The following is a 12,875-nucleotide window of genomic DNA, read 5'->3' as shown; positions in this document are numbered from 1 at the left end:
CTGTGAAGGTTTTGAAAGTCTACCTCGAAGGCTTATCATGAGTGTTTGGGCAAGGTCTAAGTGACCTTGGCTCAAGAGGAATACAGTGAGGACTAAGTGTCCTCTGAGTTCATCTCAGTCGCCTCAACCAGACGTACAGTTGATACAGCAACTGGAACTGGTCTACCAAATCGATGTGTCTTCACCGAGCCTACCTGGTTTCAAATTCCTCATCCTTACCTTTACGTTATTCCGCTGCTGAAGAATTTGTGATCGATCCTGTAAAGAATTTGAACTAAAGAATTTCTTCGTGCTGCTTTTCATTTCTTCAAGTCATCCTCCTCATGCTTGTATGTTTGTATGATTGCATGTTCTTCACCTATATGTATCGTGCATGCATGCTTTCAGCTATTGTGATGAATTAGTTGCCTTGTGTTTCTATTTCTTCACTCTGATCTTCGTCAAATTCATCAAAGTTTGACGAATTTCTAAGAAATCTCCCATTCACCCTCCTCTGGGAGTAAACATGCGCTTTCACCGACGGAGCATTAGCTACATCTGCTCCTTGAACTCCGCGTCAGTGCCGCCTTAGACCTGGCCCGGCACCGTTGGCGCGAACTACGGTGGCGACTGCTAGTCGCCTGGTCCTCCTCGTCGCCGGAGGAGGAGATGACAATCTCCACCCGCATTGAGTCGCACCCAGCCGACGAGGACGGCGGCCCCGGAGTCTAAGGGCGGCGTCTCCACTAACTGCCAGATCCCGCCCCAGAACCGCCTGCCGACGCCGACGCCCAAGACTTGCCCATCACCGAAGATGTGGAGGGGGTGCGGTGAGGAGGAGGATGCAATGTGGAGGGCGCCCGAGCGCGGCTTAAATAGCCGTGGCCAGGCCATGCGAAGGGCCGGTCGGCCGCTTCAAGGTCGGACGCTTCAATGCGGCTCAGCGACCGGAGTTGATTCCTCAAGAACCTACGTCTGCATTGAAGCAACGATTGCCGAGAGGTCGCGTTAGTCAATGCCGTCCTCCCTCCCTCCGGTCACATCACGACATCAATGTCGACCTCCGCGTGCTCTGGTCCGGCATAAATGCGCCCATCACCGAAGATGTGGAAGGGGGTGCGGCGAGGAGGAGGATGCAATGTGGAGGGTGCCCGAGCGCGGCTTAAATAGCCGTGGCCAGGCCATGCGAAGGGCCGATCGGCCGCTTCAAGGTCGGCCGCTTCAATGCGGCTCAGCGGCCGGAGTTGATTCCTCGAGAACCTACGTCTACATTGAAGCAACGATTGCCGAAAGGTCACGTCAGTCAATGCCGTCCTCCCTCCCTCCGGTCACATCAAGACATCAATGTCGACCTCCGCGTGCTCTGGTCCGGCATAAATACGGCACGGTAAGCGGCACGTGCATCGAAAGGAAAGCACAGGAGGGGCGGGGTGACGGGTTTTTGATGGGCTACACACTTTTGTCTCGCTTTCGCGGTCCGGACGGTTGCACCTTTCTAGGGCATCTCTCACACACACATACACATTTCCCATTGAATGACAACCAACTAGACAGGATGTTAAGCTGATATCCTAAGAAAAACGTTAAGCTGCCTTGAAGGCGTGGCCACAGAATTTCGGCACACCAACCAGATGCTGCAGATGATTCAAATAATCATTTGACCAAACAAAGCAGCTCCAAGTTTCACATGAATTTGGGCGTCCCAAGGATAAACTCGAAGCTGTCTAATTCTCCACCACAACAACGCTAGATCATTATTCTTTTTCACCACTTCCCTCTGGCCTTCATCAAGCCACTGGAAACGGGCACCTTTATTGTCCCACAGCTACCATTACTACCAAAAAGTACACTTGCAAGAATAAACGCCCTTAAACGAATCGATTTCTGCTATAGGGACGCAAACTTTACTCGAATTAGCACAATATAGGATGGACCCTATTCGTCGGTGACGCACCCGCTTGAGGCTGAAGACACGAGCTTTATGTACTGCAAGAAAGAAAGGAAACGAGAGATGTTTATACAAGGTCAACATTGCACCATCAGGAATGCCGGTACTTGAACTGGGTACCTTCCATAGTGCTCCACTAGTAACCTTGTGTGGGGGCGGGCGCCATTTCCTTCGCCTTTGTTCGAGCTGGTCTTCTGTCAAATCAACATCAATTACTTTCTTTCCGACGTCGATCGTGATTGTATCGCCATTCTCAACAAGACCAATTGGGCCTCCTTCCTGAAAACAGCTACCTTGTGAATAACACACCCGCAAATTTACCAATTATGAGTTGGGCGCTTTAACCACTCAGCCATGGATGCTTAACAAGGATCATTGTACATCGTAAATAACCAATTTTCATAGGATATTTTCAGTGGTTATTTTTCGGTGACCCTAACTTGTATACTACTGAAAGAAGTTGAACTGCCACAAGAGAAAAAATTGAAAATTACACACTAGATTAATCTTGTAACCATTGGGAGTATTACAACACAGTACCTGTGCTTCAGGACATATGTGGCCCACAACAAATCCATGCGACCCCCCAGAAAATCTACCATCTGTCAGCAGGGCACACTCCTGTAGTAAAGATTAAACAATAGTTAAATATTCGTCAACTGTCGCAAAAAAAAACTAATAGGTTATCCGAAGAAAGCAAGATGACTTCATGGCATGCGTGCTGAGCGGCACATAGGCGCGGCATGGACAGAAAAACAGAGACAAAAGGAGGTTGCAAGGAAGCTCTAGAGCATTCAAATGTGAAGAACAAATCAATGTCAAGATTTTGAAGAGCAATGTAAGTGGTAATATGTTCAAGAAAGCCCAAGATTGTTTGCCTTGAAATTTCGAAATTTTCAGGAGCTATGAAGCATAGCAGAACGAACATATGGAGCTGTCCAGATGTACGATTTGCATTAGCAGCTCTACTTCCAAGAATGGGTAAAGTATGTCACTAACTAGGTGAGATATAAAATAGCAGTGCTCTTATGTTATTGCAATTATTAAGGGCACATAAAAACCAGAAATACAACTCTGACAATGGCATGCATGTGGTAGCATTACCTTCCCAAGACCAGCCCCCATTATTGCACTTGTTGGAGTCAACATTTCAGGCATCCCGGGACCTCCTTTTGGTCCTTCTCCTCGGATCAGTACAACCTTTCCCTGTTTTATAACCATCGTGGCAATGAAATACTTAATGAGAGAATGTACGAGACTTGCCCTGGTAAACTACCAGCATAACTGAATGAATCAAAACAGCTATTACATTGAAAAGGATGAAAAAACGAAGTTATACGTTGAACCAACTGCAGATAATTGACTTGAGGAAATTTCGATATGAGAGAGAGAGAGAGAGAGAGCAATTGCATGTCCAAAATCACCTCTTCTGAATCATGGCCTTACAAAGTTAATTGCACACATTACCTTGAAATTTGCTGGGTTTTCTGATATAGATGTAATCATTGATTCTTCACCGTCAAAAACTAGTGCAGGACCTGTCATTTGATAAATAAAAATTAAAATCTGCACATTATAAAGGCTTCCAACGATTGAAAAATGGAAGGAGCGAAAGAACACCTGAGAAAAACAGTCCCTCCTTGCCGGTTATTTTTGCTACTGAACCTTCTGGTGCAAGATTGCCATAAAGTATCTGTATATGCCCAGTCGATTTGATAGGATTGTCGAGCCGTCGTATTATTTGCTGAGTCAAATAACATGTGTACAAACATTAGTACTCAAGGAGATGGAGTGGGCTGAAGAACTCAGGATTGAGCTTTACCTGTCCTTCCGATAAAGGTGGGAATATTTTAGCATTTTCCGCTAGAGTTTTTCCAGTGACTGAAGGGCAAGAAGAAAATACATGTCATTAGTCTATAAAAAGGAGTTCCTACATGACATGATGGACGATCATTGACTGTACGCACCAGTCATACAATCCCCATCAAGAAGACCTTGTTCCAAGAGATAATGAATTACTGCAGGTGTTCCGCCAATCTACAATGTCATTACAAGCATAAATTATTTGCATGGTTTTCTATGAACATGATTCCAACAAGTGTACAGTAAAAGTGTTAATACAACTTACATTCTAGAAACTTAGTGATTAACACTAGTGTTAGGTTTCCTCGATTGGCTTAAGTCCTTAAATTTTCAACTTCATTATGTGTGGTCAAACCAGAACGAAGTGAAATCAAGTTTAGCGAGTATTTACCTTATGCAGATCCTCCATGACATACTTTCCACTAGGCTTAAGATCTGCAAGAAAAGGAACTTGGTCGCTGACCTTCTGGAAATCATCAAGAGTTAATTGCAAACCCACAGACCTGAAAGGGGAAGGCAATGAGCATTTGTCTAATTAAGAAATAAAAAATGGACAAGAAGATGATAACCCACCTGGCAATAGCAATCAAATGCAGTACAGCATTAGTAGACCCACCAAGTGCCATGATAATAACCATTGCGTTCCGCAATGACTTCTCAGTTATAATGTCTCTAGGCTTCAAATCCATCTTTAACAATTCTAGGAGATACTTCCCAGCAAGACGGCATTCGTCTAACTTTAATGGGTCTTCAGCAGGGGTTGAAGAGCTTTGATAAATAAAACACAGACGAAATGATAATAATTTTAGTCAATCCATGAAGTCAAATCAAAGTGAAATGGTTAAGAGGAAACACAATGCTTTGCCTAGAATTAATAAGAAGTTTCCAGATGTTATTTGCACCTGTATGGAAGGCTCATGCCCATTGTCTCAATAGCAGATGCCATTGTGTTTGCTGTGTACATACCGCCACAAGCACCTGCTCCTGGGCATGAGTTGCGGAGCACATTCTTTCTTTCCTCGTCGCTGATTGATCCACTAACAAATTCTCCATAGCTCTGCATATAGCACATGAAAATAAGTAAGCATAATTTGTACATTGCTGCATAAGCAGCTGCGTGTAAAAAAGAAACCGAGTTGACGAACGTAAAAAAGGTGATACACTTACCTGGAATGCAGATACTATGTCATATGAATTGCCCTGAAAGTGCCCAGGCTGCACAAATAAAATCTCAAAGTCAGAAAATTATCAGAAACATGTAAAAACAATACTGAACCGACACACATTTAACAGCACACATAGTTACACCAAACTGTGTTTCCAGCATGAATAGCTCCATTCAATTGTTATTTATAAACGGAACCATTTATGTGTCCCAGAAACAGTTCGGTTTCATCATAACTCTGAGTCACATCTACAGACTAGTAAAACACGAAACAAAGAGCATTCCCGCATGTGTAGTCAGTAGATTTATAACAAGAAAATAGGGGTAAGATTACCTTAATGGTTCCACCATAAACCATGATACTTGGTCGATTTAGCCGTCCCATTGCCATTATTGTACCTGGCATCTGCAATGCGAAGTGCCACTAAATTCAGACACAACAAACATCCAGATATCATAGTTATTCTATAAGCCCCACTTGTGTACAAGGTAAGACATGAGATAAATTGAAGTACTGGAAAGGTACAAAACATGAGTGTTTTCTCATTCTTAAACATTACAGTAAAGCAGACGCATATGAAACTAGAAACTTGTTCCACTGATTTTGTTCGTGATGAAATGGAAAACATACACAAAAACCGAGATAAAACTCCCAACTTCATTCTCAAACAAGGTGGGGCAGTACACCCATTTCAGAGAAAAATCCTGACAGCAGAAAGGATTGTGATGTTACCAAAACTAGGAACCATGGTTTGGCACAACTGAAGACAGACCCGGTTAATATTGTTTCGTTTTCCAGCGCTGGGCTAAAATACATGAGATTTGTAATACCACCGTGGCCAGAGCTGCAGTTTCATCTCTACTATAACAGAGCAGTGAAGAACAGATTGCAGATTTTCAGAAGACCTAATCGCTGTTGAGTTAGGTAGGAAGGATAACAACAGTAGGCAGTATAGGGATCTCACTGACGTTCTTATCGCACCCAGGGATTGAGATATTGGCGTCGTAGTGCTGCGCCCCCATGACGGTCTCTATGCTGTCGGCGATGAGGTCGCGCGACTGGAGGCTGTAGCACATGCCCCTGGTACCCATGGAGATGGCGTCGCTGACCCCGACGGTGTTGAAGCGGAAGGCGACCATGCCGGCGTCGCGTATTCCGTCGCGCACGGCCTCGGCGAGCTGGAGCAGGTGCATGTTGCAGGTGTTCCCCTCGTACCAGACGGAGGAGACCCCGACCTGCGGCTTGCGGAGGTCGGCGTCGGTGAGGCCGACGCCGTAGAGCACGGCCTGCGACGCCCCCTGCGACTTGGGCTCCGTGATGCGCGCGCTGTACTTATTGAGCTTGGGCTCGTCGGAGACGGCGGCGGCGCGGACGCGCGTGGCGAGGCGGCGGCCGGAGGCGGGGGTGGGGGCGGCGGCGGGGAGAGAGGGGGATGTGAGCGCCAGGGACTGCATGGCGTCGGTGGGGGCGGTGAGGTTTGGGATGGGGTTTAGGGTTTTGGAATGGGGTGGGGGTGGCGAGTAAGGAAGGAGATGGAGATGGAGATGGATGTGGACAAGGGGACGGCGGCGTCTGCTGGAAGAGGAGGAAGACGACACCAGCAGCGCCAGCGCGTGCCAGGTCAGATTTATTTTTATATGGAAAAGCCTTCTGGCGCACTTTTTTTTTTGAGAATTGAATAAGTTTACGCAGTTCAAAATATTGTCACGACAAAGTTCAGATCAAGCTTTTGGGACGCCGCGAACTGCGCGGAGCTCTGGTTAGGTTTCTTGTTGTTGTTTTTTTAAGTTAGCAGGATAGCTGCTAAGATTCCATTTGGAAGAAATATGTCCACCTCTCTCCCTCCCGGGCCGCTCGCGCGGGCGGCTCCGGAGGCCAAACCCTTGCCCCGAGCGCCCCTTCCTAGGTAATCCCTGGCCGCCGCCGCCGTCGGCCCCGGCGGTGGTGGCGGCACCCGGCCGTCAAAGGCGGCAGGGCGAAGGCTGCTTGCTCTGACGGGGCTCCTTCGCGCGGGGGAGAGCCGTCTCCAGGGCGGCGCGGTGGCTGGTGGTTCTCGGTGCGGCGGCACACGGCAGAGGGCGTGGGGAGTGGTGGAGCACGGTCGCGAGGTGGTGTGGGGCGGTGGTCTCCGTCGAGCTCTGTGGTGGAAGCCGGTGGTCGCGGCGCGAACCTTGGCGGCTGTGGATCTCGGCCAGAGGTGGCCGGGAGCGGCGGCCGAGATCTGCTGCGGTGGCGGGGGCGCGCGGTGAGCGGGGGCTCTCACCGGTATGGCTTGATGAAGGCGGCCCCTTTTTGGCGAGTTGGTGGTGGCGTGGCCGGAATCGGTGCCGGATCTGAGCTGGAGGCTGCAGCAGAGGCTTGCTCAGGGGAGCGCCATGGTGGGCGCGTGCATCCGCGTGGGCGGCGTGGCGCGCCGGTCTCTCCCCTGTAGGGCTTCGGGTTGCAGCAGTGGCACGGGTGGCTGCATGGTGGTGTGCCTGCCCAAGCCCATGGTGCCGGTAGTTTCTGGCAGCGCTGAGGTTGAGGATGGATGGGAGATGGAGTGGTGTGTCTCCGGACGTGTAGGGGTTGGTTGGTGGTCGGAGTGCTCTCGGTCGTGCGAAGGGTCGGTGTCCCGCGGCGGTTTGATCTTGATGGCAAGGTGCTGCGGCAGCGGTGGTGTAACTGCGACAGTTTGGCTCAATCTATTGATAGAGGTGGGAGGTGGGAGGTGCGGATGAAAATCCTGCTCTTCTTCGTCGGAGCTGGCGGCGATGGCGCCCGTGGGTGCCGTTTCCCTCCTTGGAGGCGTCGCCGAGGTGTGTCGACACCTTCCCTTCTGGATCGGATTGTGGTTTCCGGGCGAAAGCCTTTGTCCGTGTAGGACTGGCGATGGCGGCGGTGTGGCGTCGTTTCTCTGTTGAGAGCATCGAGGGTGGAGACTTGGCTTATTCTGTCGGTGGTTCTCCAGTGTTTGCTGCTGCCCGAGTTGATCTTCGTGGGCGCTATGGACGCAGCTGCCGGTGATCCCAAGATGATGGCTTTCTCGGGACCGTTCGAGTCCCGATATCCACTCGTCGTCTCCTCTTAGGCATACAAGGGTGGGTGGTGCGTTGGCAAGGGTAATCCGGATGAAGTTGTTGCTCTTCGAGGTGACCGACTTCTGCTGTGACACGGCTAGATGATTAGTTTAGGGCAGGCCCTTTTGCATTGTGTTTGTAATTGTCGTGGTTGGTGTGGAGTTTCAACTATACTTGTTGTTCGCAGCAAGTTATAGTTTCTTGTACTTAATTTTTGCCTTCTATAAAAATATGGTACGCCTAGGCGTACTCTCGAAAAAAAGAAATATGTCCACGCCGAGAATTGCTCAATTTATTAAAGAAGAATCAGGCGAAAACCTAAATAATAGGCAACTACACCAAGCTGAGCTAGGTCACTAACACCACAAGACATATAAAAATGTCAGAAAAGCTAAATATGATAAAGTAAAGTACATCATAGGCCATTGCAGTGTCATCGTACATCTTCCGTCGCACTCCTGACCCGACAACTTTGACTTCGCTGCAAGAACACAGGAGCACCCGCATCCGGCATGTGCGTCACAAGCGTGTTCTTTCAACCTCATTGACATTGGAGAGAGAAGACATGTCCGAAGAAAGGAGCACACGTGCCACTCCGATCCCGGGAGGAGGACGCTCCCTGCATGTCCAGTGTGCTTCTGTTGCCCACCCCTGTCGTGCCACGGCCAACCACGGACGCGACCCTGACCATCCAGACCACTGCCAACCAGGTGCGCCCACCAAAGACCCTCTCCAAAACTATGCTTCCAGCGAAGTAAGGCCGCCAAGGCCACCTGTAACAGCCCGAGACTGGCGCTCCAGATGCATTCCATATATTTGGTTATCGCCGCGTTAATTATTTGTTTGTTGCATTCATCATCCGCATTGCATCGGTGCTCCGTTGTCGTTTTTTTAACTTGCATCCGTTAGTAGTCGTCGCTTCTTTTGTTGACCGTTCCAAGACCAACCACACACTTGCACGCAAACGTCTTGTCTCTCGGCACAACCCACATACCCCCTCGTGCAAGTTCGGAAACTTTCCCGAACCCAAACCGCCCGGTCATCACCGATGGGTTCGGATCAACCCCAAACACCCTCAAACATCTTTGGTTCTTTCTTTAGACCAGACGGAGCCATCCAATCTAAATCGAAGAGCGCCAAACCTCCTCCTTTCCCTATATATAGTCCCCTGGACCTAATTTGGACAACCAGACCTAATCCCTAAAAATCCTCCCCATGTCCAGTCGGCGCCACCGCCAGCCTCCTCCCACCTCGGGATCCCACCCGACTGCCAAACCACCGTCGTTGTCTCCTCCCTCCTCAGGACCTTGCCCGCTCCACCTAGCCTCTCTCATGGTCTTCCACGCTGCACCAGCCAGACGTCGTGCCGCCGATCCAAATCATCTCCGCCTCCATTCACAACCATCCACCAATCCACGCCGAGCCTTCCACAGCCGCAGCTCATCCACGAGCTCTGTGCGCATGAGCGCCCATGCTCCCGCAACCCCCTTGTCTAGGAGCTCCTCTTCGTCGCCCCAACAACAGTAGTCAACATGCCCGATCACGGGCTCATCCCTGAGCTCCACCTCCCGCAACATCCATGCTCCCCTGTGTAACGCCCTCGATGCGGCTATATCTCCCACGTGTCGAAGCACGACTTAGAGGCATAACCGCATTGAAAGCAATGTCGCAAGTGAGGTAATCTTCGCAACAACCCATGTAATGCAATAAGGGAAAAAGGTACATAGTTGGCTTACAATCGCCACTTCACACAATACATGAATAAAGCATTACATCATCCAGATACAATCAAGGTCCGACTACGGAACCAAAATAAAATAAGACTACCCCAAATGCTACACAGATCCCCGATCGTCCCCAACTGGGCTCCACTACTGATCAACTGGAAACAGAACAACATAACAAACACGATCTTCATCGAGCTCCTCCTTGAGCTCATTAGCACCATCTGCTTGGTATCATCGGCACCTGCAAACTGGTTTTGGAAGTATCTGTGATTCATGGGGACTCAGCAATCTCACACCCTCGCGATCAAGACTATTTAAGCTTATAGGTAGGGTAAAAGGTATGAGGTGGAGCTGCAGCAAGCGACTAGCATATTTGGTGGCTAACATACGCAAATGAGAGCGAGAAGAGAAGGCAAAGCACGATCGAGAATCTATGATCAAGAAGTGATCCTAGAACAACCTACGGCAAGCATAACTCCAACACCGTGTTCACTTCCCGGACTCCGCCGGAAAGAGACCATCACGGCTACACACGCGGTTGATGCATTTTAATTAAGTTAAGTTTTAGGTTTTCTACAACCGGACATTAACAAATTCCCATCTGCCCATAACCGCGGGCACGGCTTTCGAAAGTTCAAAACCCTGCAGGGGTGTCCCAACTTAGCCCATCACAAGCTCTCACGGTCAATAAAGGATATTCCTTCAGACTCGGCATCCCGGTTACAAGACATCTCGACAATGGTAAAACAAGACCAGCAAGACCGCCCGATGCACCGACATCCTGATGGGAGCTACACATATCTCGTTCTCAGGGCAACCCCGGATGAACACTACGTACAGCTAAAACCAGCCCTCAAGTTTCCCCGAGGTGGCGCCGCAAGTGGCTCTAGTTCGGACCAACACTTAGACAAGCACTGGCCCGGGGGGGTTAAAATAATGATGACCCTTGGGATGCGCGACTCCCAAGGGAAAAAGGCTAGGTGGCGAATGGTAAAACCAAGGTTGGGCCTTGCTGGAGGAGTTTTATTCAAAGCGAACTGTCAAGGGGTTCCCATTATAACCCAACCGTGTAAGGAACGCAAAATCCGGGAACATAACACCGATATGACGAAAACTAGGGCGGCAAGAGTGGAACAAAACACCAGGCATAAGGCCGAGCCTTCCACCCTTTACCAAGTATATAGATGCATTAATTAAATAAGAGATATTGTGATATCCCAACAACATATCCATGTCCCAACAAGGAACAAACTCCAATCTTCACCTGCAACTAGCAACGCTATAAGAGGGGCTGAGAAAAGCGGTAACATAGCCAAACAACAGTTTGCTAGGACAAGGTGGGTTAGAGGCTTGACTTAACAATATGGGAGGCATGACAATCAAGTGGTAGGTATCGCAGCATAGGCATAGCAAAAGAGCGAGCAACTAGCAAGCAAAGATAGAAGTGATTTCGAGGGTATGGTCATCTTGCCTGAGATCCCGCAAGGAAGAAGAACGAGTCCATGAAGAAGACAAACGGACGTAGCCAACGTATCCTCACAAACGCAACGTTACCGGATTACTGAGAAGAAGTACACCGGAAAGAAAGCAAACAACATAGTAAACAACCATCACAAAAACATGGCATGATGCACAACCAAGTATGATGCATGTCCGGTTTAATGAGGCATGGCATGGCAAAATGCACAAACAACCCTACAAATTAAGTGGAGCTCAATATGCAACTCTGTTGCATATTGGCGAAACACCACATTCAAGTTATTTAGTTCGATCTTGTTTATGTACCCAACAATATTAAATGTTGTTAAACATGGCAAGAGGGTGAAGCAAAGTAAAACTACCTATCTAGTCAAGTTTAAATGAGGCCGGAAACAACGAACAACAATTCCAGAAAATCCTCATATGCATATATTAGGTTTGGTACTGTTCTGCCCTAAACACAATTTTAGAGTTGTTAAACATGCAAAGAGATGACACCACGTTAAACTAGGCATTTTTATACCCCATTTACATATAAAGTTTATTAAATTCCGAGTTACGGTTATTTAGTTATGAAATAAAGCATTTTAGCATGGCATAGGAGCAAATTTAAACAAATAGCATTTTAAACATTTTAGACATGGATGAAAAAAGCATATTATGAAACTAGATGAAAAACTAAGCATATTTCATATATAAATTGTTTTAATTCGATGCACGGTTATTAAGTTATTATATGCATGAAGACTAGGGACTTTTCTGTAAAACAGGCCTTCTCTGGAAAATAGCTAAATCCGTCCAGGAAAAAAACAATGAATGGGCCGAAACTGGAGTCGGGCCAACAGGAACAGGCGGTGGGGGGCGCAGCTCACCATGGGCCTTGGCCTGGAACTGTGGAGAGGAGGAGGCAGGCCGGGACGCTGGGCCTTAGGAAGGCGCTGGTGAGTGGCTGGGCTGGCTGGCCAGGCCGACGAAGGAACAAGGGCGCTTCGTCCCGTCCCGCTCAAAGCAGGGGAAGCAGGGCGGCGACAGGGACTCTGGCGACGACGAGGTAGAGCAGCGGCGAGGCGAGGCGGGGATCATCCGGATCCGACGGGGGTCGGGACTAGGACGATGACGACGAGGTCGACGACGAGCACCAGCGGCGGCGTCTTGCTGCGAGGGAGAGAGAGAGAACTGGTGAGGAGAAAGTGCAGGGAGGAAGCCGTCAGCGGAAACGGAGCAAGGCGGCGACACAGGACTTGAGGCGCAGGGGCGAAGCCAACGACGCCGGCGCACGGGCGAGGCATAGGGCGGCGGGTCCGGGCGACGAGGTAAGGAGACCCGGTGGAGGGAGCGAAGGCGTCGGGCAGCTCGGCTCCGGCGAGGCTCGAGCAGGAGGCGTGCTCAGGGCCGAGGAGGCGCTCAGGGCCGAGGAGGCGCTCAGGGCTGAGGGGTTTCGGTGGCTGCGGCTGGAAGAGTGGATCGAGCGGAGGTCGGGTGATGGTTGGTCGGGGATGGATCCCAAGGAAGGGGATTGGGGTGGTGGCGGCGGCGAGGAAAACGAGAGAGGCAGGGGAGGTTTGCGGTTGGCTGTGGGTGAGATCCCGATGGGGATTTGGGAGATAAGTGAGGCGGCGGTGGCAGGGACAAGTGCCTAGAAGTTAGGGTTTGG

General features: G+C 49.5%; 1 protein-coding gene across 1 annotated transcript; it reads right to left on the bottom strand.

The window, feature by feature from the left end:
- Positions 1 to 1,620: 1,620 nt before the first annotated feature.
- On the bottom strand, positions 1,621 to 6,487 carry LOC125520479 (dihydroxy-acid dehydratase, chloroplastic). Its single transcript, XM_048685420.1, has 14 exons — positions 5,925 to 6,487; positions 5,290 to 5,361; positions 4,958 to 5,005; positions 4,693 to 4,847; positions 4,364 to 4,558; positions 4,182 to 4,293; positions 3,895 to 3,964; positions 3,750 to 3,808; positions 3,548 to 3,671; positions 3,395 to 3,465; positions 3,032 to 3,133; positions 2,468 to 2,548; positions 2,048 to 2,206; positions 1,621 to 1,965 (listed from the first exon to the last, which is right to left on the bottom strand). Exons 1-14 carry the CDS (start codon positions 6,408 to 6,410, stop codon positions 1,915 to 1,917), a joined length of 1,785 nt encoding a protein of 594 aa, XP_048541377.1. The 5' UTR covers positions 6,411 to 6,487; the 3' UTR covers positions 1,621 to 1,914.
- Positions 6,488 to 12,875: the final 6,388 nt, after the last annotated feature.

The sequence above is a fragment of the Triticum urartu genome, chromosome 7 (assembly GCF_003073215.2).
Source record: "Triticum urartu cultivar G1812 chromosome 7, Tu2.1, whole genome shotgun sequence".
NCBI lineage: Eukaryota > Viridiplantae > Streptophyta > Magnoliopsida > Poales > Poaceae > Triticum > Triticum urartu.
This window is presented reverse-complemented; position numbering and strand designations above follow the sequence as displayed.

Coding starts and splice junctions, on each gene's coding strand:
- LOC125520479 (XM_048685420.1), bottom strand. CDS start 6,410: ATGCAGTCCCTGGCGCTCACATCCCCCTCTCTCCCCGCCGCCGCCCCC. Junction 3,672..3,749: donor CACCTTTATCGGAAGGACAG/GTAAAGCTCAAT, acceptor TATTTGACTCAG/CAAATAATACGACGGCTCGA. Junction 2,549..3,031: donor TGGGGGCTGGTCTTGGGAAG/GTAATGCTACCA, acceptor TCTTTACTACAG/GAGTGTGCCCTGCTGACAGA.